Raw genomic sequence first — 27,128 nt, 5'->3', positions numbered from 1 at the left:
CTGTTCGTTGTGAAAAATGGATTGCACAGGTGCAGAGGATGAGAGCTTCGTGGGTTCCAAATAATAGGGAGGTGTGTATACAGCTCCTAAAAAAAAAAAATAGTTTGGGGCGCGTCACGTAATCGGTCTCTCTCATAACGTAAGAAAAGAGCCACGTATGAAATGTGTTGATGTGAACGTCACCCAGTCAACAATGTCTCAATAGTGTTCATCCCTTTAGTTTTTGTTTTTCCCCTTGGCATCATCCTTCTGCTCTGGCTCCGTCCGCCCATTTGTCTTACAACAGGATTATTAGTGCTTGTTTCAAGCTGACCTTATTATCCGCGTTTTCTATGGTTAGTAGTGTTACTGCTTAGTAATCCAGCCAAAGCATGGACGCCGCAGATCCTCGTCAAATCCATCTCGCCTTAACAAGTCAAGGCAAATCAGTAGGTCCGCACAGGGCAAACGTTATAGAAGCTCATAGAGGCTGTGACTGTCTTATCAGGTTCACGAGTCAATCAACCATGTGCTCAATTGGATGCTGAAAGCCCCCCACCTGTTGTGATGGATTCACCTACTGATGTGGCATGTCTCCCAGTTCCTTGTGTTCCCAGCACACGTGAACCCGTTATACAGCACCCAACCCGTTATTCTGGGGAATATGGCTTGTATGCGCAGTTCATTCATCAGTGTACCTCAGTGTTTGACCTCCAACAATCCACATACGCAGAGGAAAGACCCATGGTAGCTTTTATGTGTGAGTTTTCTTACTGGCAAAGCTGCAGCATGGACCAAGGTGGTGAGCTATACTAAGCTGGCAGTTCGGGCATTCCATAACATTCAGTCGAGATGCGCAGAATTTTGGATTATCCCTTTAGGGGCCAAGAAGCTGGTGGTAGCTTGCTGGATTTTGTGCAAAGGCATTTGTCATAGGCAGACTATTAAATTTTCAGAATATTCAATGCCAAGGACTGAGTGTCTGTGTTAAGGACGAGCTGGCTGCCCAAGATAAGTCATCAGGGGAAGGAGGAACTGATTACACTTGCCATTCGACTTCAAATCCAGCTGCGCGAGCAGGAGAGAGAATGCGCCTCAGAATCCTGGGACTCTTCGGCCACGATATGAACGCTTTACCCGATTTGGATGCCTTGTCTCTTCCTCAGTTCTCTCAAGTAGGGGAGCCCATGCAGTTCGAAGGAGGCTACTGACGCCGGCTGAATGGAAGCGACGGATAAGACAGCACCTGTGTCTGTACTACTCCGAGCCTGGACCCAAGGTATCAGCCTACCAACCAGCTTCCAAACACTGTTGACACCCCGGTTCTTTCTGCAAGCTCGTATGAAAGAACTTTAAGTCAAGACTTAAGTTCAGAACGTTTGAATAATGTATTTTTCCATTATTAGCAATCACAGTACAGTGTGTGGAACCTCACAATTCAATCCACCAAAGTGTCTACAACCAGACATGCCATGCCTTCATGCAAACCTAGGGGGGTTCTTCTAGGATCCTTCGCAGTTCTGTCATCATGACCATTTTAACAACAACCACATCTTTAAAATGGATTTCTTGATAACCCCTTGACTTTGGGAAAGAAGAAAGGAAAAAAAAAAAAAATCAAGCGTAGCCCAGGAGGGTAGAGGGAAGTTGCAGGTGTACAGCGATATTCTTCTTGGCCATGAACTGGCAGATGCTCAGAGGGCACTGTGGAGCTAGTATTTATCTTATAGTACAGTACTGGTAACGCTGAATGGGAGCGGGAGCGTGACAGTCATACCGGACGTAATTTAGTAATGAGGGCTTGTGTTACTGCGTTTTAACTGGCCCGAAATGATATCTAATTAGAGATCAGGAGATTGAGTAACCCTGGCAGCAGTCAATAAAAGGATCCTACCAACATCCATGAATAATAGACACATTTATTCAGGTCAGACATGTTCTTCTCATTATTTATTTGTTTATATCACAGGTGACAGATATCCAGTTGACTCGACAAGCACGAAAGCTATTGATCAAGGTCACATTGAATCATCTGATTCACCTGGAAATGAAGTATTTACAGCTGTAGGATTAATCTATTATATATATATATATATATATATATATATATATATATAGTTTCTTGCCTCTTCTGTGTCATGCATTATGACAACACAGTAATACTAAACACAACGGCGAATTTTCGATTAAACTACCCTGCACGTTTTGTGGATGTGGGAAGAAACCAGAATACCTGGAAAAAACCCAAGCAGGCACGGGGAGAATATCCAAAATCCACACAGTCGAGCTCAGATTTGACTGCAGATGTGCTAATCAGTCGCTAACTGTGATGGCAGAATAAAAATGAAAAACTTATCAAGTGTAAAACATTACACTGAAATAATTCCTAAACGCCGTTCCTGATATTATCCTTTAATTTTGTGACAAAGAGTTTGGCCTCTTTCTGATTTCTTATTTTGCACGTCACAGTTTCTAATCAGACAAATTTAAATATTAGTCAAAGACAAAACAGGTACTGTAAACATAAAATGCAGATTTGAAATAAAGCTTTGTATTATGCATCCATCCATATATATTCTTTGCTGCTAATTTCTTTCGATCTCGGCATGATCTCTTTCGAGGGTGAGGGTTCTATTTCATTTCATCGGCAGGTCCTTTTTTAGCGATTTCTTGATTGAGAAAAGGTCTAGGGAGAACCAGTTCTGGGTGTGGCTAGAGAAAGTGAACTTGGGTATGATAAACCAGTTATGTTGTAAGGAATGGCAATCATTTTTTTACACAGGGCCATGTAGTTTTGGATTTTTTTCCTCCCTTAATAATAAAAACATTTAAGAACTGCGTTTTGTGTTTGCTTGTGCTGTTATTAATGTTGACATTTCTTTGATAATAAGAAACATTTAATGGAACAAACATGCAAAAAAAATTAAGAAAACCTCATAGGCTGCAAACACGTTTTCACACAAATGTATGTGTTCCTTGTGCAATGTTTTTGATTTTTTTTCTATATTCTACTTACCAACCTGCAACATTCACCATTATTTTGGTCTCTTATCATTAGAGCTCATTTGAGTGATTTTTTTCAAAGGACTTTTGAGAAGGATGAGCCCTAGAATTTGCCCACCAAATAGCTGCTTGACGCCTGCTATGATTTTGGTGTCATTGAGTTTTATGTTGATCAAGTTAAGCTTTCATGGAAGCAGTACTTAATGAATTTTGAACATGGTTGTGTTCAGCACCACACAAATACATACACTATCACCAGGATACAGACACTTGCAAAAAAGATTTAGTTTGGGCCATTTTGTGGCCCCAAAAGTCAAAGAGGTTCTTCACACTGCTTGGTACAAGGTTCTCTAAAAAATATACAATATATTTTGTTCTTTGAGGTTATTTCTTTGCTATCATCCTTTTAGTATTTTTTTAACCTATCTATGTTACAGTGAACTCACACTATACGTGGGGTTAGGGACCTAGCCCTGCCGTGAATAAGGAAAATCTGCACATCATTTATATACTAAACATACTGTACTGTAAAATCCGATAGATGGCACAAAGCTCTTCGAGGTGCCACCAGATGGCGTCAAAGAAACACTATGACCAATCCCAAGAAAAGGAATGTGATTTAAGGTTCACGCTCAAAAATCGCAGAATTTGCAAATGCCCACTGGCGAATATACGGCGGTCTTTTTTCACCACCATTACATTTACCCAGAAAACACATTTCAACAACTTGTAGCTAAATGTGCTTACCAATCTATCCCCAGTGAGGCGTGACAATGGTCAGTGGCTCCCAGTTATATCCTTTAATAATAGGCCAGGGATTAAAATATGGGTAAACTGGCTCGTTGAATTTGGCATCATAGAAGGTGAACAGGTGGCTCATGTCTCCGGCGTCATAAAACGCCACCTCGCCGCGGCCGCAGTCCAGGTAAACCCCCACCCGCCTTGGAGGTCTGATCGGGTATAACAAGCTATCCTCTTCTGTGTCTGTACACGCTTCATATTGGCTGGTGCCATCTCCGTTGTCCCTCAGTACCACAGTCCAGAAACCGTCCTCGGGGCAGAGGTCAATCTCATCCTTCCTGTTGACAGAAGCTCGAGCCACGCCGAGACCCCACGCCGTCTTGGAGCCCACCTCCACCTCCCAGTAGTGTCTGCCTGAAGAAAAGGCCTCAGAGCCAAGGACGATGTTGTAGCGAGTGAAGCGTTCCGGGTTGTTGGGCAGATTGGGCTGGATATTGCCAACCTGGACACTGGTACGGCATAGGGAAACCCACAGACAGGGGTAAGCTGTGTCCGGATCCAGTGACACTGCCGTCACAGCTACAAATATTGGGAAAAATATGTTCACACTCACACTGAAACTCTTGGATATGCCGTGTGTGTGTGTGGTTGTGCATTTATACCAGGTTCAAAAACTGTGCTCATTTTCCTCCAGGTTCTGTACTGCAGAGGTCCCAGAAACTCTCCTGACTGCAGATCCACACTCACATCTGACGGCCGCTCAAACAAGCTCTCAGCCCTGGACAGGCAGAAATCCTGACTCATTGTTCGAGCTGGGTTTCAAAAACTATGAAGGTAAATGTTCATTACCACAAGGAAGACAATACATGAGGTCATCGAGATTAAAATTACTGCATTCAATAGTCAACATCCCTCTTGGTTGTTAGATGTGATTTTAACACCCAAATCTCTCTGGTTCTTACCGCAGAACAGATGCAAACCTTTAGACAAGTACAGTGTTTCATTTCATTGATTGTACCCGGGTCCTTAGAACTGTGAGGCCAACGCTTTCCAGCTGCGCCACCGTGCTGTCCCATGGTATGTTAATGTGGAGCAATACATAAAATATTTTAGATGACTTATATGAATAAAGCAGACTCAGGTTGTTTGCAAAAAAGGCACTGAGACTCACATTAAACATTTGGCACATAGTCATTAATCCACGTTAGCCACCCCCCAGAATGCCTCTAAAACAGGGGTCATGAATCTTTTTGAGGCTGAGGTGAGTTCTACTTCGTGAGAACTGATTGTACGAAGGGCTACATGACTTGTTTGCAGCAAACTTCAGTCGTAATTCATTATACATACATAAAGTATTTTCGTTTTAATGTTTGTATGATGTGACATTACAGGTATTTTAAAAATTAAATAACATAAGCAAATCAGACTAAAAATTTATAGCTGTGGTATATTTAGAACATGGATGTGAACCGTCGTTTAATTTTGATAAGTATTTAATTAAACGTGCTTTTAGAATTTCTTGTCCATACCTTTGTCAGTCTGCCCCCAAGTGGTTAATCAGTCATAGTACAACAAATCAAGTAATGACCAAAAAAGAAAACACAAAAATTACGTAAAAGTATCATCAATAATGTTACTCACCCGCCAATGAAATCTTTAATTCCCTAAAATAGAAGAAAACAAAAACAGGTTGAACACACTTGGTGTACATCACTTCCCATGCACTTGCATCCTTTTCCATGCACTCACGCCACAAACACACCTAACTCCTGACGTCACGAAACATCTCAACTCACTCACCTTGAGTTGCTCAGGGTTTTCTTCCTCCATCAGTTTGAGGCGGAGCTGGTCAGCAGTGCTTTCCAGGCAGCTGATTTGCTGCGTGGCCTCCGTGAGCGCCTGCTCCAGCTCACTGAGTTTCTCTTCCTTTTGCTTCTGCAGTTTCTGCTTGATGCGATCCTCCTCCTCCTGGAGAAATTCCCTCAGACGGACGAACTCAGCGGTCACCATTTCCACCAGATCCCCTGCTTGTTCCTCAGTGGAGAGAAAAAATTAAAGATCCACTTTATTTCACTTCTTATATGTTGTGATGAGTATATTATGAAAAGTGTACTTTTTAATTGGTTGGAAATTGATGTCCGGGTATTTGGCTATTCGCCAACAATCAATTACATTTATTTTCTTACCTATTTCATTATTTATAATTCCTGAAAGGGAAATTCAAATTATACTCTGCAAGGTATTTCTCTGTTGCATATCACACTGAAAAAATGTTCAGTGAAGGCATACTTTATCTGTGTTTGGTAATACATCTGCAGCATCACATACCAGATTCATAGAGTAATTGCAAAAAGTGGAAAATTACTTGGCGGTCTGGTACGGCCTCCACACGATAAAGAAAAATACATGCTGTCTTTGTAGGGCCTTTGCAGGGGTCACCAACACGGTGCCGCGGGCAAATGGTAGCCCACAAGGACCATGTAAGGCACCTGCAAGGTGTGTTCTAAAAATACCATAGGCCACAAATTTTACTATTATTTCTGCTTTAAATTCTGAATCTGACTTGCTTATCTGAATTAAAATTTTAAAACACCTATAATCTCATTTACAACAATAAATTAAAACTAAAATATTTTACATACGTGTATTGAACTGAGTCTGAAATTTGCTGCAAACAGGTCACGTAGCCCTTAATACGATCGGTGCTCATGAAGTAGCCCTCAGCCTCAAAAAGGTTGCTGAGCCCTGGCCTAGTGTGTGCGTTGCAGCTCAAGCTCTTTTTTTTTTTCCAGGCACCTGCACAGCTACACTTAGGGTCACGTCTAGTCGTTATGGTAACTAAATCACTCTTCGTCATTGGCTGAGCATTATATCGTGCTGGATGAGGGTTTTATCACTTGCATGAGACAAGGCCACCCTCTCCAGTGAGTAAATTCCATCCATCCATTTTCTAAGGGCCGCGGGAGTGCTGGAGCCTATCCCAGCTAACTTTGGGCGAAAGGCATAATACATCCTGAACTGGTCGCCGCAGGGGCAGAAATTCCAGTTAAAAAAAATTGGGTAGTGTGCTAAAATTCTTGCTTCTTGTGGTATGAATGTCACAGACAACTGAGGATGGTTTAAAATTGGGTTTAAAAAATTTTGAAAGTACAGTAAAGTACAGTATGTCTGACAAAATCTGTAGGAATGGTAACACTTGCATATACACTACAGTAAAGATCAGAAGTTCAATACGTTTTTAGGAAAGATGATTGCCAAAAGAGTCACTAAAGCAAAACAAGACACAAAGTTAATTCTTTGATGCTTGCTGCACTGCCGTCCACCAAGATTTGCTAATAACATGCAAATATATGCATGGAAGGCGAGACCTCAGAGTAAAGGTTTAAGGTCAATTGTCACTTGAAAACTGCATTTTGTATTTGCTTCGGCTGTCTCTGAGTGATATTGAAATTGTTTTGATGATTATAAACCTTTGTGTGTGATAGATCTGCAAAAAAAAAAAAAAAAACAGAAATCAGGAGTAGCCAAGTAAAAGTCCAAATTTAAGTCCAACTGAGATGCTGTGGTGTGACGTTAAACGGGCAGTTTATGCAAGAAAACCCTTCAGTATGGCGGAGTTGAAACAATCCTGCAATGGAAAGTGGGACAAAATTCCTCCAGAGCAATGTGAAAGACTCATCACCAATTTTCACAAATGCTTCAGTCATTGCGTCCAAGGGTGGCACAACTCATTATGAAGTTCAGGGGGAAATTACTTTTTCATAGAGGGACAGAAAGTTTTGGATTTGTTTTATTGGTATGTGCCTTAATAAATTGTATTGTCAGTTGAAATCTCCATTTTGCATTGCCTTGGGTGTCTCTGAGTGATATTAAAATTGGTTTGATGATTTGAAACCTTTGTCTGATAGAAATGCAAAAAAAAAAAAAAAAAAAAACAGGAAGGGGGCGAATACTTTTTTTTACAGAACTCTGGATGATGAAACTACATTTGAAGACCAATTTATGGAGACAATGTTAAATGAAATTCCAGAGGTCACAAACTCTTCCCTCTCTGTACCTATGTCGTATGTATGACTTTAAAGCAATATTTCTAAATCTTTAGTGAGCTGAAGCAATGATTTCTGTTGTGTGAATGACAACAAGTCCAGACACAGATTAACTCTACATTCTGTCATCAAATGGACGACCCTTTAATTGGTTTGCCTTTCACCGTACATCGTTGGCAAAGACAGAAAAACAAATGTATTATTTTTTTGTGAATAAAGTACTAAGTACCTAAGCAATTTAGGTAAAAATATCTCACAGCACATTAAAATGACTGCTTGAGAGGTACCCCAGATGCTAAACCAGTGTTCCCATACAAAAAAGGCTGCATTTGCACGCTGTGACAGCAAATCACACACAAAACACCCACAAGAAACACTGACACAGGAAGAGAGGACTTGGCAAACTTCCCCTTCATGTTGATTACTCATATCCTATCACACAGATGCAGAAAAAGAAGTGAAAATGGGTGAATGTGCAATAAAGCTGTCAAACACCGAAAAGCCCTGACAAATGGAGTTAATGCTTTTTGTAGGAACTTGTACACATTTTGACTTGTAGCCTTGCGCACCGATAGTGCACGGGGACATCTCGAGTACATTGCAAACACTCATGCTCTACCCTCATATCTCTGTTTAACACACACACACACACACACACACACACACACACACACACACACACACACACACACACACACACACACACACACACCACACACACACACACACACCTCCCTTTCAAACCACAGTGGAAAACAAAGGCCAGCTTCACTGAACTCTGCGTGGTATGCAAGTCTAAATGTGTCCATTCTGCTATTGTGTTTCTGAGAGAGAAATAGAGAAAGACAAACATGATATGACGTGTTTATGCACCTCCTCCAGTGTGTCATCTGTAAGTCTCCATTTGCATTTTGCGAGCAAGTTATTCAAAATGTCCCTGCGCTGTGTAATTGTAGTGTTTAATGCTGTGTAATGAATACTGAGAGATCACATCTGTGTAACAGTGTAACTCACATGAATGTGGCCAAAGATTATTGTCACCGAACAAAAGTGCATACCTTAATCAGAAGGATTTTTTCATTGGTGCATTTTTGAAAAAGTGAGGCATCCTTTGACTGCTGCTGAACTCTCTCCAGAGCCACAGAAAGCTTATCCTGTAGGGAGGACAAAAACATTCAATATATTACAGAAATAAAGTAGATTAAAGGATGAACTTTCACCAGCCTGTCTTACACTCCTTGCACTCAGATGACACAAGTCAGACACAGAAAAGAAAAAACGGCTTTTTTTTTTTTTATCAGAGTTCGAATATGGAGGAGTTGTGAGACCTTACGCTGGCCTGCTAAATTCCTGTAAAAACACTTAAGTGCCAGGGGGCTCACAAACTGGCCCGTCTGCTTTGTGAAAAGAATCCAAACCACGCCAAGTGACATGTGATTGTAATAACAGGTTTTCAAATAGCAGGGAATATGGCACACCCATTCAGATTCTTTTTGTGTATTTGCCACTGTGTAAGTAGTAAGGAGATACATATATATGATTTTTGCATTGAAATACATCTTCAATCATATTATTCATTTCACAAAATCATCACGGAAGTGATATATTTCAGAATGTTTTTATATTCCAGAGCTCCTCTGATGTGCATTCTATCTGCTTGAAGGTAGAAGATGGTTGGCTAGATACCTTGTAGTTGTCAAAGGCCTCGTTAATGGGGATGACGTTGTGCGTCTTGTGGTCCCGGGACATGCCACAAACCAGACAAATCGGCAGCTGGTCGTCCTCGCAATAAAGCTTGAGTTTCTCCTCGTGTTCCTCGCACATATCCATTCCAAACAGGCGCGGCCAGTGGCCGACGGACGAGGCGACGCTGCTCATGCTGGAGCCGGGCTCGCGCTCCTCCAGCTCGTCCGGCAGACCTTCGGGGTCCCAATCGGGCACCGACTGTACCTGGGGCGCCCCGCCCCCGGCGACGGCGTCCATAGCCCTGGCTCGACGGACGCTCTCTACCACGTTACACAGGAGCGAGTTGGGCCGCAGCTTCCGGGCGCAGGTTTTGCGGCACTTGGGGCAAGTGGACTGCTCGTCCGCCTTGGCCTCCCAGCACTGAACGATGCAAACCCGGCAGAAGTGGTGGCCGCACTCGAGAATGACAGGCTCGCGGAAGATCTCCAGACACACCGGACAGGTGAGTTCCGACTGGAGTTCTTCAAGTGCTCCGGCCTCCGCCATTGTGATCCCGCCTGGACATAGTCCTCACTCACTCAAGGAACAACAACCCACTCGAGTTCTCCTTGAGCATAACACGACGGCGAGACTCGTCTCCGACTCTCCGCAAGCCTTCACAACTGAGGCAGTGTGAAAGGGCGTGTTCTGAGCGCCAGTATGGTTTTTGTCTCCCCTCCCCCCAAACCAAGCCCAGTCGCGAAGACGTGCAGCAACAGGACTGGCGACTGCCTGGGTTTAGGTGCTGCGAAATGCCGCACAGTCACAAGCAGCCATTTGCACACAGCAGAGAACAAATTGTTTCTTCCAGAGTATTCAAAGTATTCTTGTCATACAACAGGAAGCAAACTTAACTGAACATTAACATTAGCAGTTACACTATATTCTATTCATTTTTTCTTTTCTTTTTTAGAACTTATTTGAATTGACAGTATCTCATTCATTGATTGGCCAATTCGTTTTTGTGTGTAGTTCAGTTGAAATGAAAATATTTAACACAGGGTTGTAGAATGAAATTTAACATTTTATATTTCATTCAAGTCACTGATGGCTGGCTGACTTTGGTTGGGGGAGTGTGGGATCGATTCCTCCTCACTGATAGTGTTGATTTGTATCTTGCGACTGACGTGAACAGTTCAGGGTGTAGTCTGCCTTTCACCCAAAGTTAGCTGGGATAGACTCCATCACTCCTGCAACCCTTGTGAGGATAGGCCACTTGCAAAATGGACGAATGGATTTATCATTCAATAATTGAATGTATATCCTTGAGTGAAATATAAACATTTCAAATTTATTTTGTTATACACCTACCTGCAGGACGGTGGATCAGTTGGAAAGTGTTAGCCTCACAGTTCTGAGGTCCAGGGTTTGATTCCGGCCCTGCCTGTGTGGAGTTTGCATTTTCTCCCCGTGCCTACGTGGGTTTTCTCAGGGCACTCCGGTCTCCTCCCACATCCCAAAAACATGCAACATTAATTTGACACTCTCAATTGCCCCTGGGTGTGATTGTCAGTGCGGCTGTTTCTCTCTATGTGACGTAAATAACCATAATGTATGGTGAAATCTATTTTTATGTTGAAACATATTTTTACAAATGAAACACGGGATATGCACATACCAATTTTTAATCTGTCACTAATTTTTAAAACGTGACAGAGCCAACACATGACTAGGGGAAAAAAATCAGCAACAGTGGTTTTACTGATCTTAATCTACACATACTAGGGCCGTTCATTAAAGATTTTCCCTGACCTACTTTCGGTTAAGGTAGGAAGTTGAAATTGTACACGGACAATACCTTACACCTCTATAGGTCACATGGTAATTTGCAGCTCTGATACATAATTCGTTTCTCATTTTCAGGTGTTGAAGTAAAGTAAGGTAGAGTGATGGAGCAAGTTGAGTACAGAGCAGTCATCAGGTTCCTGTATGTGAAAGGTCGCACTCCGACGGAGGCATTTGATGAGATGAAAGAAGTTTATGGGGAAGATGCCCCATCATATGACGTTGTCAAACACTGCCATCGTCAGTTCAAGTGTGGACTTCCATCCATGAAGTCATTTTTAAAAAGAAAGCAATTAAAAAACGATAAAAGCCTCATTTCTGAAGTCAAGACATGGCTTCAGGGACAACCTGAGTTCTACAGAAGAGGTCTCCAAAACTGCATAAAGCGATGGGAGAAGTGTGCCTCCCTTGCAGGAGCCTATGTAGAGAAAGACTAATATTTGTGCCAAGATTCAATTCTCTCGGCTCTTTGGAAGTAGGTCAGGGGAAATCTTGGATGAACGCCCCTCGTACCGACCACTGGGACAAATGTGAGCATTTCACTCCCTTGTAATCAAAATCAACAATGGCTCAGTTGTGTGATATCTCAAAATATTACAATGATCAATAATTTTTGCTTTAAGAGTGATTTTTTTTCTCCCAATCCCTAAAAAAAAAATCTTTAGCTGGGTACACACATACCACACTGGGGTGAAAAGGGACCAGCTTTTCCAGGGTATCGAGGATTTGGGGAGTTCCCTATTGTTCAGGAGGGGGCCCAAACCCCACATCATGCAATAATATCATGAAGAAATTCTGAGACGACCCACTCCCCACAGAATATATTTTCATATCACAATAAGCCTGTATGAGCACCTCCAATTCCATTGAAGGAAGTAACTTGAGATGTTTCATTCAGCTGCCTTGATGAATATCAGGGCTCCATTGAAAATTTGTTTTGGTTGTGCTCATCCACAAGCTCAGATAAAGGAGATTGGACTGAACAAATTCAAATCAGCTGTTCTGGACCCAAATGGTCCCATTTTTCAAGTTGAGGCGAAGTCAAGTCATTACTCAGGTTTAGATCATGAGCATGTTGAACCAGCTGAAAAGACAAAATGGGTGAAAAACAAAAACTCTGACTCAGATAAATTAAGCAAGTAATATCATGGCAGGCACATTGCTGTGAAAGCATTTACTCAGCAGCTTTTTTTTTTGGTGGGGGGGGGCACTATAACAAATGATAAATCTGTTTTTCCTGTCTTACATAATCATAAGCAAATGAATCATTTCAGTGTCCGAAATACTCTTTAGATGTAAATCATACCGCCAGTTGCTACAGGCCACTATTAGAGGAGCCTATGTAGAAGTCAGAGCCTGTTGACCGTGGCGGAACCAATGACGGATGCAGAGTGCGTAGTCCAGTTTTTATTCTACATCGTTGGGCGTGCCCAAAAAAGTGTGACAACCACTGAATTATACCAAATACTCTCATCCATCTTTTTTTTTTTACCTTGCTTTGAACACCACTGTACAGACATGTTGGAACAAACTGCCTGTCCAAAATCTCTTAGTACAGTATGCTGAAGCATTCAAAATTCCTTTCACTGGAGCTCAGGGGATACTATTTGGGACATTTCCAATTTTGTGGAAACAAGTTGGAAAAGGCCCCTTCCTGTTCCAACATGACTGTGCATCAGTGCACAAATCAAAGTTCATAAAGACACAGATGAGACAGTTTGATGTGAATGAACTTACAGGCCTGTGCAATCCTGACCTCAACCCTGAACACTTTTGGATGAATTAGAGGAGAGACTGAGAGCTAGGCCTTCTCATTAAACATATGTGTGTAACCTCGCAAATGCGATTTTGGAAAAATGGCCATAAATTCCCATGAACACACTGATAAACTTTGTTGAAAACCTTGCCAGTAGAGTTAAGATGTCATATTAAACCACATGGTTCAAGAATGAGATGTCATTTGAATTCATATCTGAGTTGATGCAAGTGAGAAAATACTTTTGGCAAAACCGTGCATATTCCACCACTAGGTGACACTTCAAGGTCATATCTGACTAAAGAGACAATCACAAGCCTCAGTTTTAAGAGGAGGAAACTATATGGGGGGGAAAAAAGCTTTTGGGGGTATTTTTCCAAATGTAATTTAACTACACATTTTCTCACAGTAACGTAAGAGAGTATAAGTACATACATTTTGTATAACCAGTAGAATTTACATCAATTTTATCGGCCTGATAGGAATTGGCAGACAAAAGGCATTTTTTGCTGATTGGCTGATTAGTAACCAGTAGTGGCCAATATAGTAACCCGTTCCCCACAACACTGCTCGTGTGGTACTACACAAGCACTGTGGCCTTTCACTTTGACTGTGATTTCCCAAATGGTTGCCCCATGTCCTTTTAATAAACTAGAAATTCACAAGTCAAATGGGGAAAATTGTGTCAGAAAGAGAGGGTTTCCCCACAAAACCCCACAGAACAGGAAACAGACAATCCTGTAACATGTTCAGGAAAATGTCTGGTTCCCACGATAAGGGAAGTTTTGATGAGTCGGAACTGAAACAAAATGCGACAAAGAAAATTCTGTCATGAATGTGACTTTTACCGTTTCTGGGTGTTGTTGATGCACGGCTTGTGGTATGCATAGTAGAGTATTAAGTTGCACTTATGGATGTAGTGCCAAATTGTATTTACCGAAATTGCTCTTCTTAAGTGTTCCTGAACCCATGTGGTGATATCATTTACACTGTTAGTTTTTGATACCGCCTGAGGCGTTGAAGATCACGAGCATTCAATGTTGATTTTGCGCGCTTGTCGCTTGCATCCAGTGATGTCTCCAGATTCTCTGAACCGTGTGATATTATGGACTGTAGATTATGAAATCATTAAATTCCTTACAATGGTACATTGACGAAGATTGTCCTTAACTGTCAAGACTATTTTCTCACGCACTTGTTCAAAGAAGTGAACCTCATCCCATCATTGCATTGTTTTTAACGTCTCAACTTCATTGGAATTAGATTGGTTTTCAAGAGGATTTATTTTTATTGTGCTATGAAATTTTATTTCATTTTGCTGACTCATTGAATATAATTGCGCAGGTATATCCTTTAACAGGAGTTAGAATCATTATTCCTTCTCCATGTGATAGTCATTCCCATATGAATGCTCGCGCTAATGGTAGCGCCGCACTGGAATTACGGTAATAATAATAATTATAATACTTGTGTCTCACCCAAGGGATAAAGAAATGCCAAGAAATATTTTTATCTTGGTTTTTTTCTTGGTGCGAACGTTTAAGAGTTAAAATGATGAAATTAATGCGGAATATAAGAATATTAGTTTACATTTAGATTTTAAGATGTACCTCCATATCGGTGGGATTGCAGAGAAACAGCTTCAGGTTGGAGAAGACCCATATAAAGTCAGGATTTAAGATTTTTAATCTGCTCGCGAGCAGAGGCCAGTGATGAAATGGGCAGTGTATTATTATTTACTTCATGAGGTTGACCAGTTGTAACGCAAACTCAGTCACAGATATTACAGTATGGAATGTGAGCATGGTGATCCCAAGTGGAGAACAGTAATACCCTCAAATGCACATTTTGTTTACTAATGAAAATCAGCAGAATAATACATTCTGAAAATATTCAATAGTAGCAACCCTAATGGAACAATGGCCAAATCATGTATCACTTGAAATGTACAAATGTCCAGTCACAAAAAAAAAAGGATAAGTACTCAGTAATATTTGAAGAAATCCCACATTAATTTTTTTTTATAAACCATCAGTGGAAATTCTCCTCGTTTAATGCTATATCAGAAGTTTGTGGTGTTAAAAAAATAGAACTTGGAACGGTAATTTTCTGTATCACCTTCAATATCTTAATCAGAATTTAGTGTGTGCTTCTTGTCAAAAAAAAATTCTACGTTAAGTGAGGCAGTAGGGATGTTCTAGAGTTCCCAGAAGATAGTGACTGCTGGTCAAGAGGGGAAGTTCGCAAATCAGGGTTAGGGGGGCTGGGTTGAAACCGTCACCCGTCTGCCTGCATATAAAGGAAACCCCGACGATCTTTATGCATCTCTGCCTACCAGACTTGTGCAGTATGTCTCATTCACGCAACACGTGTTCCTCTATTTTAGCTTTCTTTCTGCTCCTTAGCAGGATTGACAGTTTAGTCTTTGGAGAACTCGACTTGGACTTCTCCAAGTGCCGTGATTTTTTTTATAAGAAAATGCCACCAAAGGGTCTAAATGGAGTGGGATACCAGTCTATATGCCAGCGTTTTGAAAACCAGTACCGATTTGCCAGCTTGTACCACCGTCAGAATCGCACGCCTTTGTATTCTGCGTACATAATCAGCTCTGCGGATGGGAAACGTCCCAATTCAACCTGGATGTATGAGCCACAGGTGAGAAAAATTACACTGTACACTATGTAATGTGGACGGTATGTAATTTAGAATTCAGACATATATTTATCAATATAATACATTGATGGGTGATGAGAGCCTTTTTTCATTGTAATAGAAATGCATCTCAGTATGATTAGGGATGTGTCAGTTTTCAAACTACAGTAAGAAAATATGTACTAACTCTGACAGTTTCAGTCAAACGTGGACATGGGTCATCAGAACTGTGAGGCAGATGTGCTAACCATGGCACCCATAATAATCTGTCAAATTATTATCACCAATTTTTTTGTTTATTCATAATGATGAAAATATCTAGTTTGTCAAATTGCATTAATGTATTTAAGGTTTGGGGAAAAATAAAGTAAATTGACAAAAAAAAATGGATGAGTAAAATAATTCATGCTCATTTTTTATTACATTTTTAAGTGATGTAATTTGTAAGATTTTTAAGACAAAGCACGTCAAATTCATATTTAGGGTGGGCACGGTATCCTCCCAGTTCTGAGGTCCGGGGTTCGAATTCCGGCGCCGCCTGTGTGGAGTTTGCTGCTTGTGTGGGTTTTCTCCAGGCACTCCGGTTCCCTCCCACATCCCAAAAACATGCAATCATTTGAGACTCTAAATTACCCCTTGGTGTGATTGTGTGTGGAACTGTTGTCTGTCCCCATGTGCCCTGCAATTGGGTCGCAACCAGTTCAGGGTATAGCCCACCTCCTGCTCGATGCCAGCTGGGATAGGCTCCAGCACTCCCGCGACCCTTGTGAGGATAGGGAGTTTTAGTTGTTCAAATTAAACTGAAAAAATAATTTAAACAATTTAAGGAAGAAAATGCCTAAAATGCAACAAAAACAATTTAATTTACATTTTAATTAATGTGATTTTATATAATTACAATAATCAAATATTGGGAAAAAGAATAGCTCAATAAATGCAACAAATATTACTGAGGTCTTGATCATGGAAATGTTCACTAAGACTTGTACTATTGTATTATTTGTTTTCCCCATTTAACTACAATAAGATGCACTATCGTCTGTTATTCAGTTGGCATTTTCCAACGCTGAGCCAGAAATGAAACCATTCGATGACACACCACTGGATCAGAATGTTATCGAAAGTCAAGCAGTGCTGCAGGACTACAAGAATTCCAACTACACCAGGGGCCATCTCAATCCGAGCATGCACCAGAAGACAAGTGAAGACCGTGCAGCTACGTTCACCCTGACCAATATTGTCCCTCAGAAAGCGGGCTCCAATTCGGGTCCCTGGAATTCCTTGGAGAAACAAGTGCTCAGGAAGTTCAAGGCCTTCTGTGAGGGCCCCATGTATGTTATCACAGGGGCTTTGCCTTATGCAAATGGTGCTCAGTGGCTCAACAACAGGGTATCTATCCCGGAATACATGTGGTCTGCCTACTGCTGTCCATTCTATAAGGCCAAGCTCCCTCGGGATGTGCGGCCCCTGTTTCCAACATACGCCGCTGTTGGCAGAAACGATCGCGACAGCGGTGAGGAGATTGTGTCCGTGAACCCCAAAGCGAGACTCTCACTACGGGGCTACGATGTGAGGAAGATGCCCCTGCAAACCCTGGAGAGCATCCTGGCACAAAGGCTGGCGATGCCCATCAGTTTGTTTGATGGCCAGTGTCAGTAACTTTGCATACTGTCTTCATCTGGTTCTGTGGTTATGGGCTTTAATCAATAATGTAATCAAATTAATCTCTTCTATGTTGCTTATCTCAATAGTTTTTGAATGTAACATGACGGAAAATTTGTTGTAGTTTTGATCTTCCAATAAATCTGAGCTGCAAAGGGCCAAGTTATTTTTTTCCCCCTACATTTGTATCCCACCCACTCCATTGATTTTCATGAGCAACTGCCTAACCATTTGTATTGTGTAGTGTATTTACTTAAGATCGCTGATGATGGTGGGTTACTCACCTGACTTGTGTGCCGGCAGTGGATTCAGTTTCCACTCAGCAACTGTGTAAACGGTTGTCTCGCAATAATTTGCCCTGATTGACTGGCGACCAGTCTAGGATATACAATATTCCAGCTGGTATAGGCTCCAGCTGCTCTGCAATCCTGAACAAGAGATGCAAGAGAATGCCTGCATTTATTAATATATTTTACACTTTTTTATTGTAATTGTATACAAGAGAAGTGTGTTCCGATGGACTTAAAAGTTTATTTCTTGATGTAGACCATAGACAAATATACAAAATAGAGTCATTCCTCTCAAGGGGAAAATGCTGTCCTCTTGCAAGGGAGTGTTTAGTACAAACATAAAAATGTATTATTTTTCCCTTATAAATAAGTACAGTATAGGCTTTGCACAAACAGGAATAGGTTCAGTTAAATGACAGATTGCCACCTATCTTATAGCCACTTGGGTACCTTTAAGTCAGTTAACAATTTTGTAAAAATTTGGAACTGCAAATTTCACAGAAAATACCAGACACATTAGTCCACTAAATTCTACCACATTTAGTTAAAAAGCTGCTCTTTCCTAGAAGTGTCTAAAAACACTGGTGGCTTTTCAGCTGCTCCATGTCACGTACTTGCACCCCACAAGCAGAGCACTGCACTGAAGCCTTCTCGCCGTTGTGAATGAGCTGGTGTCTCTTTAAATATTCCACCCGACTGAAGCGCTTTCCGCACGCATCACACCCGTACGGACGTTCGCCTGTGTGGATTCTCTGGTGCCGCTCCAAGTTCCCGAGCCGGCTGAAGCTACGTCCACACAACGGGCACTGATGTGGCCTCTCGCCCGTGTGCACCAGATGATGCCGCTCTAGAGAACGGGAGTGCGTGAAGCGCTTGCCGCAAATCTCACAGCAGTGGGGCCTCTCAGCGGCGCAGGCGCATTCATGGTTCTTGAGCGCCCAAGCATGGCTGAATGTATTCCCACAGTGGCCACAAGGGAAAACATTCTCCTCTCCGCCATTGTTCTGTAAATGGGCAGCACCTAGTGGGCAAGGGTGCTCCCCCATCTCAGCCTCTGTGGTGAAGCCACCCCCACACTGAGGGCAGAAGTGGAGCAGGTCAGCAGCGGTGTCCTCCTCACCTCCACTCTCACCTGCACTTCCCACCGCAGACAGGTGGAGGTGTTCAAACTCCCCCTGCTCAGCTCCATCTTCTCTACTCAGGGCAGACTCACTCACTCTCATCTTTCTGGACCTGCCTGACCTGAACCTCCCGGGCCTCACGTGGCCCTTCACATGGTCCTTCAATAGCCCTCGTCCTGTATGCTCCTCTTGCTGCAATATGGGCGGCTGTAGCTCTGCATCTCCTTCCTGCTCCATGCCGTCCAGTCCAATGTACTTTGGAGGCAAGCCAATCTTGCCGCCTAAAACCCCCTCAGTCGGCGGGCACACGGGATGGGGGGCCGTTATAGCGACCTGCTCGCAGCCTCTCTCGGCCCTCAGTGCAGACTCCAATCCCCTCAACTCGTCTGCGGTCATACCACCCTCCGATTGCTCCACTGTGCCCACGTCCCAGTCGTCATTCTCTTTCTTGGTGGCGGTGACGCTCAGGGGATGATCTGACAGGTCTCCTGAGAGGTATAAGGAGAGGAATGTGAAAAGACTACCACCAGTTTCATAATGAAATGGTGCCTTGCGACATTTAAAAGGTTTGAGATACAACTAAAATAAATATTTAACGCTTGACCATACTTCTCAATATATTGCCAAAAGGTGCTACCGACATGAAATTTTAACTTGATGTTGGGAACAACCCAAGTAATTCAAACATACAAAGTGCAACAAAAAGCATCAGAAATAATTTCTGTGTAATAATGTGAAATGAGAGAAAAGTAACTGTACATATGAATCGAGATTCAAAAAGGCATGGAAAGCCAAGAAGATGCAAAATCTATGAACAATCAAACAACAACGTAGCCCCTTGTCAGTGCAAATGAATATTAGCTGCTTCAGTCCGAATTGATGCTCTACAAAATTTCCCAAATCCAAAGGTGGAAGTCAAGACACATCTCATGATGGGTAAAAGAAAAGAGCAGTCCTCCAAATATTTATTCTGGTAATAGATTCAACTATTTTTTCATCACAAATTTATGATTCAGTTTCTCATTTTGTCTAACATGTGAGGAAAGGAAAAAATGCTGATCATTTCTCTCTCAAAGTAAAAGCAGATGTATGCCAATGTCTTAATTTGATTTTTTTTTTTCAAACAAAATCAGTCTGCTTTAATGACAGACTGAAGAAATCTGATATTATTGATTGAGAGGCTGAGATTCTATTTAGATCATTTTCAATTAAACAAGATCTTTTAACAATTATCTAAATAGTTGCTTCATTTAATCAGTTGTGAGATCTACAGCAGATAATCACAGGCACACGTGCCTCACAAAAAATGCGACAATGGGTTTTAATTCATTAAATTTTACGAGATTATGTCATTACAGTGTATTTTTATGAAGTACAATATCATAGAGAGCTATTTTTTCTCATTTTTACATAACATTGCTTTTCTAAACAGGCAAGAATGGATTAATTGCATTTCTATGATTTCAAAGGCCTCATCATCTACTCCAACTAACCACAACACTGACTATTTGCATAATATAGTCTACAGCTGTGATGGATTTTCCAATTCAGTTTAACAAAAAGTAGTGAAAGATTGAACTGTTGGACATGTGGATTCAGAAGTTTAGAGGTCAAATTACATTCACCTATAAAGGTTATAGAGCTAGTCAGGTGACTGGCCATATTGCCGGTCAAACAAAGCATTGTTCAATGCTAAGTCCATTGAGACAAAACGAAAATGTCTTATAGCATGACACCCAGGGGTTTGTCCAATACCGTTAAACATTTAGAAAGTGATAAACGAAGGTAAGTGGAAAAATTAGAGACACTTGGCATAGAGGACCCATATTTAATGTCGATGTTTTGGCCGATAAAGGACTGTTAACCCACTTCCGCTTGTCTTGGACAACTGGATCTACACTTGTATCTGGTGAGTAAGTCGTCAAGATTTACACAGAAGAGTTTGAAAGTGTAGAAAAGTCTGGACGCAAACAAGCACTTTGCTGGATCTGTTCTCAATCAGGAATGAATCTCACATAGTGATGGACCCACTCAGATTTTTTTAATACAAATATCAATATTTAAATTACCCCTGGTTTTACAGAAACTCGCATTCATTAACTATGATTGAGCAGAATAAAAAAAAGAGCGAGTCGGCTCGTCGTACACGGAAACGTGTTGCGGGCACACGTTAAACTTCGGTAAATCTCTCCGTGACAGCCTTTTTTCTTTTTTTTTTAAATATGCCTTGTTCTCAAAAGAGTCCAATGCGTATTTAAAAAAAGAGGGGGCACCACTTTTACCATGGACCCATACACATAAAAACCTTAACTTACCGGGCAGCTCTTTTCTTCTTTGGCTATCCTGCCAGAAGACACACATCTCGTGTGCGGCAGATACCTACATAAGACCCGGATGTCTGTATTGCACATTCCTTTGTAATAAATCCATTTGCTGTTAACTTTTTCTAATCATTGGTCATATCTTCCTCGATCCGTGAACACGCTTAGGGTCCAAACTCGCAAATCCCTACAATACGCATTGGACACATTTTAGAACAATGCATATTTAAAAAAAAGCGTCTGTCATGGAGAGGTTTAACGAAGTTTAACGTGTGGTGTTAAAACTTTTTTTTTCTTTTTTGAAACACATTGTTCTCGAATAAGACAACTTGGCATTATAAATACTTCTTGGGAATTTGAGATTGAGAAGAATAATTCCTACCTGAAGTGATCACAACACAGTCGTGTGTATTTGGTTGGACACCATCCATCATGTTTAATTGCCAAAATCCATTGATCATTTCTGGTCTTTTCAGCTGGTATTCAATAGAATGCCCTCTTTGAATATCTGTCTCGTCTGTTGTAACAACCAACAGCACGAGTCTCGGGCATTGTGAATATTCTGCTCCAGTTCAATGTCTCCCACACTGTCGAGCAGTTCTTTTTGACTGGCAATATGGCACCGTGAAAATGGTGACGTCACGTGCACGAGCTCTATATGGTCCTTCAGGTTTATTGTGCAATTTCACCACAAAGCCCAATATGCATAAGGCTTTGTGATTAGTGTATACATATGTTTCGTGTCAAAAATCAGAAAGTGCAAGTCGTCATAATGCTGTGTATAAGTATACACAGAGCTTGTTTACCTTCGCTTTGAACACTTGAATTATTGCAGACGTTGTGGTTAGGCCGGTCCATCTTCAGAGCCTCCTTGATTAGCCTGAGAGAAGCCGGTTGATATCCCTCGGTTTGAGGAAACTGGAAGGAGAAGCACAGATGTTTTCCAAGCAACATCAAACTGAACCAGTTGGAGTCAATTCATCAATTTTCTATGGTGCTTGTCATCATTACGGTCACATTGCCAGCTTTCGCACAGCGTCCTGCAATAAGGTAAGATAAGATAAATATGCATGATGCCAGCATCTGGTGTGAAGTATGGATATATGTATATATAAATTGTATTGTATATTACTTCAACAATGTAGGGATGTGAGTGAGTGCTACATTTAACACCCAAACTGGCCTTAATCAAGGCATTCCTTCATAAATGTGCATTGTCTAGTCTTTGTCATGTCACTGATACCACCTCCAAAGACGGTCTTATCTCCCCATTATGTGTTGCTCATGTTCAAGTAATTTGATTGTCAGATGTGTTATACTGTAGTGTTGAAAATAATAGCAGTCCAATGTGACTAACCAGGTTAATACCCATTTTCAGTATATTTTTTATTTCTACATTCCATACTATAAGTAAATTCTAAGAAAGCCAACAAGGTCCAGTATTCATAATAGGTTGTGCAATTGGGCAATTTGTTGAAAGGGATTGGTGTGTTAAAAAAAATAGTAGAAGTATGATATTGCTGGAGCCCATCTTAGCTGTCATCTGGCAGGAAGCAGGGTACGCCCTGAACTGGATGCCAGCTAATCGCAGGGCACATGGAGACAGACAAAAGTCCCATTCAGAATCACATCCAGGGACAGTTTAGAGTCTCCAATGAATGCATCTTTTTGGGATGTGTGAGGAATCTGGAGTGCCTGGAGAAAACCCACGCAGGCATGGGGAGAAGAGGCAAACTCCACACAAGCAGGGCCGGGATTTGAACCCGGGACCTCAGAACTGTGATGCCAATGCATTACAGCTGTGCCACCGGTCCACTGGACTAAACAGTTGAATATAAATTAATAAAATATAAATAAACTGGTCTAAAATATGTACATTGTGCTTTTATTTCTATAGACAATGTGGTCAATCTGGCTAAGTTTCCAACAACTGCAATTTTTATATACACAGCTGTGTGGTATTGACATTATGAACAACAATGTACACGGTTGAATATTATGGACAGTGTATAAAATGATGGACATTTATTCACAGCAAAGCAGAATAATCAGTTGGGAAATGTACACAGTGCTGAAAGGGCAAAGAAAATACAGTGCTTAAAGTGTAGTTTGTGCATGATCTTAATTTATGGTCTGGAGTCAATGGTGGTGTCTTTGAGCCCACTGGTTTTGGCCCGAAGGCTCTGCAGTATCCTTCCTAATAGCAGCAATTTGAAGAGGCATTGGGATGGGTGAGTGGGCTCACCTGGTATCCTGGTGGCCTTGAGAGTGAAGCGGGTGTGATAAATCTCCAGAAGGGAGGGGGAGAGAGACTGATGATCATCTCAGGTGCTCTCAGTGTGTTGCAGGATTCTGAAGCAGAAGTTGGTGCAGGTGCCGTAGCACACTGTGATGCTGCTGCACAGGATGATTTCAATCGCCCTCTGTAAAAGGAGATCATGATGGGGCTCTCGCTCTTCTCAGTTTCAGCTGGTATTAGTCATCGTTGAGCCTTTTTAACCAGTGCTTTGGAGTTAGTGGTCCAGGACAGGTCTTCAGAGACACTCGGGAATTTGGGGCTGCTCAACAGCTCTACTGCAGCACCCTTAACAGTTAGGGGGGGACTCTGGATGTGCCCTCTCCTGAAGTCTACTGTGACCTCCTTAGTCTTCTCCACATTCAGGTGGAGATTTTTGTCTTGGCGCCACATCGCCAGGTGGCTTACCTCACTCCTGTAGCTTGTCTCATCTTTTTCTTGATGAAACCCACCACTGTCATGTCGTCTGCAAACTTGATTTAGAGGTTGGAGTTGGATGTGTGTGTGCAGTAGAATGTCAGCAGAGTGAAGAGGAGGGCCCCTGTGTACAGTATGATTGTGTTGAAGGTGTTGCTGCCAACCCGAACTACCTGGGCTCTCCCTATCAGGAAGTCCAACAGCCTTTGGCATAGGGAGGTGTTGAGTCCCAGCTGGTCTAGTTTGAGGATGACCTGCTGGGGGACGATGGTATAGAACGCTGTGCTAAATTTGATCAACAGCATTCTGACATCTGCGTCTTTGGTCTTCAGGTCGGTGAGGGCTGAGTGGAGGGCAAAAGAGATACCATCATACAATGAAGAAAATGAGTATTTGAACAACCTGCTATATTGCAAGTTCTCCCACTTAGAAATCATGGAGGGGTCTGAAATTTTCATCGTAGGTGCATGTCCACTGTGAGAGAGAATCTAAAAAGAAAAATCCAGAAATCACAATGTATGATTTCTTAACGATTTATTTGTGTGATACAGCTGCAAATAAGTACTTGAACACTTGTCTATCAGCTAGAATTCTGATCCTCAAAGACCTGTTAGTCCGCCTTTAAAAGTGGACCTCCACTCCATGTATTATCTTGAATCATATGCACCTGTGTCAGGTCGTAAGATAGATAAAGACATCTGTCCACCCCATACTATCAGTAAGACTCAAACTTGTAACATGGCCAAGGCCAAAGAGCTCTCCAAAGACACCAGAGACAAAATTATACAACTCCACACGGTTGGAAAGGGCTACGAAGAAATTGCCAATCACCTTGGTGAAAAAAGGTGCACTGTTGGACCAATCATTAGAAAATGGAAGAAGCTAAACAAGATGGTCAATCTCAAAACAAGATGGTCAATCTCAATCAGAGTGAAGCCCCATGCAAGATATCACCTCGTGGGGTCTCAATGATCCTTAGAAAGGTGAGGAATCAGCTCAGGACTACACGACAGGACTTGGTCAGTGACCTGAAAGGAGCTGGGACCACTGTTTCCAAGGTGACTGTTGGTAATACACTAAGACGTCATGATTTGAAATCATACATGGCACGGAAGGTTCCTCTGCTTAAACAAGCACATGTCAAGGCCCATCTTAAGTTTGCCAATGACCATTTGGATGATACAGAAAAGTCACGTGAGAAGGTTTTGTGGTCAGATGACTCCAAAACTAAACTTTTTGGTTATAATTCCACGAACTGTGTTTGGAGGAAGACGAATGATGACTTCCATCCCAAGAACACCATCCCTACTGTGAAGCATGGGGGTGGTAGCATCATGCTTTGGGGGTGTTTTTCTGCACATGGGACAGGACGACTGCACTGTATTAAGGAGAGGATGACCGCAGCCATGTATTGTGATATTTTGGGGCACAACCACTTTCCCTCAGTCAGAGCATTGAAGATGGGTCGTGGCTGGGTCTTTCAACATGACAATGACCCGAAGCACACAGCCATGAAACCCAAGGAGTGGCTCTGTAAGAAGCATATCAAGGTTCTGGCGTGGCCAAGCCAGTCTCCAGACCTAAACCCAATAGAAAATCTTTGGAGGGAGCTGAAACTCTGTTTCTCAGTGACAGCCCAGAAACCTGTCTGATCTAGATGTGCTCCATAACTAGCTGCTCGAAGCATTTCATAATGATGGGAGTGAGTGCAATCAAGGGATAGTTATTGTAGCAGAAGGGAGATGGGTTCTTTTGGACTGGGAAGATGGTGGTGGCTCAGAGTAGGTTGGAACGACGGCTTGGCTTAGTTAGGTGTTGAAGATGTCTGTGAGGACAGCTGTGAGTTCATCTGCAAAGTCTCTCAGGACGCGTTCAGGAATGTCATCCGGTCCAAGAGGCCTTTTTTGCATTAGTCCTTGTGAGGGCTCTCCGCACCCTGTCTGGAGCTGCACTCAGTCATTGGGAAGTAGAGGGATCTTCTGTGCTGGGGCGTTGTCTGCATTAAAGCAAAAAAGGAATTAATTGCACTGTTCCCGCAGCTAAGAGGAGTTGTCACAGGTTTGGGGGGGGGCTTGTAATCCGTGATGTCTGGGAACCACGCCACTCCTGGTCTCTCTCGTCGTGATGTCAAAGCAGTTGTCAACTCTCCTGGAGTAATGTGTCTTAGCTTCTCTGATGCCACGTGATAGGTTGGCCTTTGCTGCCCTGAGGCTCACCTCGTCCCAGCGCTGAAGGCAGCACTCCGGGACTTCAGAAGCCTGTGGACTTCCTCTGTGAACCATGATTTTTCATTGGCCCAAATGGAGGTGGTTCTGGAGACCATAACATCTTCCATGCACTTCCTCATGCAGGCAGTGATGGTCTCTGTGTACTCCTGGAGGTCTGTGATGTTGCTGTGGGTAGCTGCCTTTTTGAACATGCTCCAGCCTGTGGTGGTAAAAAAAAAAAAAAAACCTTGTGTGCATCTGATGACCCCTGTGGCAACACGCAGATCTTCTTCTGGACTGGTTACGTCACCTTAACCAACGGTCTGTATGGAGGCATGACAGTACTGTGGTCTGAAGCTCTCAGGTGGGGAGTGAGGAGGCCTTTGTAGGCTCCTTTGTGAGTTGTGTAAACATTGTCCAAAATTCCGTCTCCTTATGTGAGAAATTGAACATGCCCATGAAGTTGTGGAAACGTTGTCTTGGGTTTACCACCAGGATGAGGAAGGCATCAGGGTACGATGTCTGCTGTCTTTTGATGAGCCGGTGGAGTTCGTACAGTGCCTTCCTCCTGTTGTTGGTTGAGCTGGGAGGAAGGTAAACGGCTGCCAGCAGAACAGCATTAAAATTCCCTAGGCAGGTAATGCACACAGAAAAGCAAAATGGAAAAAAAGCAGGAAAAATAGTGACTTTTACAGCAGCGTAAAAGTGGGCATAAAAGAACGAAACATGGCATGGCCGTGATGCATCCTGCCATGCTCGTTTTTTAGACACACCTAGCAGCATGGCTAAACTACAGTTGACTAATTCAAATATAGTAGATGAAACTGGACAGCGGACATACAACATTTAGCAACTGAGCCATGCAGACAACACCTACAGACAATCCTGAAGTCACTGTAACAAAATCAAACATTTTGAAGTATCACTTACTGTAAATTGCAGCTATATTTGTGGAGGTCAGAAAACGTGTAAGTTGCAGATATAGTTATATAAATAATTTAGTGACAAATCTGACCTTATATATGACCACCTATCAGCAAACAAGCTAGACATATGTCTACAAGTGCAGAGGTACGGTTCACGACAAATGAGAATTAGCGCATGTTAAAGGACACCAATCACTGGAG

General features: G+C 42.2%; 3 protein-coding genes across 4 annotated transcripts in view; 1 reads left to right on the top strand and 2 right to left on the bottom strand.

Annotated features, from left to right (window-relative positions):
• Nucleotides 1-1,901: 1,901 nt before the first annotated feature.
• LOC133508320 (zinc-binding protein A33-like) lies at nt 1,902-10,181 on the bottom strand. The gene is made up of 6 exons (XM_061834180.1): nt 9,456-10,181; nt 8,828-8,923; nt 5,524-5,757; nt 5,365-5,387; nt 4,386-4,501; nt 1,902-4,302 (listed from the first exon to the last, which is right to left on the bottom strand). Exons 1-6 carry the CDS (start codon nt 9,999-10,001, stop codon nt 3,734-3,736), a joined length of 1,584 nt encoding a protein of 527 aa, XP_061690164.1. The 5' UTR covers nt 10,002-10,181; the 3' UTR covers nt 1,902-3,733.
• Nucleotides 10,182-15,298: 5,117 nt separating this feature from the next.
• On the top strand, nt 15,299-17,610 carry LOC133508321 (endonuclease domain-containing 1 protein-like). Its single transcript, XM_061834181.1, has 2 exons — nt 15,299-15,690; nt 16,738-17,610. The coding sequence occupies exons 1-2, from the start codon at nt 15,355-15,357 to the stop codon at nt 17,344-17,346; spliced, it is 945 nt and encodes a 314-aa protein (XP_061690165.1). The 5' UTR covers nt 15,299-15,354; the 3' UTR covers nt 17,347-17,610.
• A 223-nt stretch (nt 17,611-17,833) lies between these two features.
• The window catches only part of si:dkeyp-121d2.7 (zinc finger protein 263), a 34,162-nt gene continuing 24,867 nt past the window's right edge, over nt 17,834-27,128 (bottom strand). For both annotated transcript variants that reach the window (XM_061834178.1, XM_061834179.1), the window contains exons 4-5: nt 21,888-21,999; nt 17,834-19,248 (exon numbers count right to left, since the gene is read on the bottom strand). In XM_061834178.1, the coding sequence (XP_061690162.1) occupies nt 18,212-19,248; nt 21,888-21,999 (1,149 nt within the window). In that variant the 3' untranslated portion in view covers nt 17,834-18,211. The remainder of the gene's footprint in view (nt 19,249-21,887; nt 22,000-27,128) is intronic.

The sequence above is a fragment of the Syngnathoides biaculeatus genome, chromosome 11 (assembly GCF_019802595.1).
Source record: "Syngnathoides biaculeatus isolate LvHL_M chromosome 11, ASM1980259v1, whole genome shotgun sequence".
Classification (NCBI taxonomy): Eukaryota; Metazoa; Chordata; class Actinopteri; order Syngnathiformes; family Syngnathidae; genus Syngnathoides; species Syngnathoides biaculeatus.
Note: the sequence above shows the minus strand (reverse complement) of the source record. Positions and strands in the feature narration are given on the sequence as shown.

Excerpts from the sequence above, each read along its gene's own strand:
- LOC133508320 (XM_061834180.1), bottom strand. The coding sequence starts at position 10,001 with ATGGCGGAGGCCGGAGCACTTGAAGAACTCCAGTCGGAACTCACCTGT. Across the intron at positions 8,924-9,455 it reads AGGCCTTTGACAACTACAAG|GATAAGCTTTCTGTGGCTCT; the intron begins GTATCTAGCCAA and ends TCCTCCCTACAG. Across the intron at positions 4,502-5,364 it reads ATTAAAGATTTCATTGGCGG|GGCTGAGAGCTTGTTTGAGC; the intron begins GTGAGTAACATT and ends CTGCCTGTCCAG.
- LOC133508321 (XM_061834181.1), top strand. The coding sequence starts at position 15,355 with ATGCATCTCTGCCTACCAGACTTGTGCAGTATGTCTCATTCACGCAAC. Across the intron at positions 15,691-16,737 it reads CCTGGATGTATGAGCCACAG|TTGGCATTTTCCAACGCTGA; the intron begins GTGAGAAAAATT and ends TCTGTTATTCAG.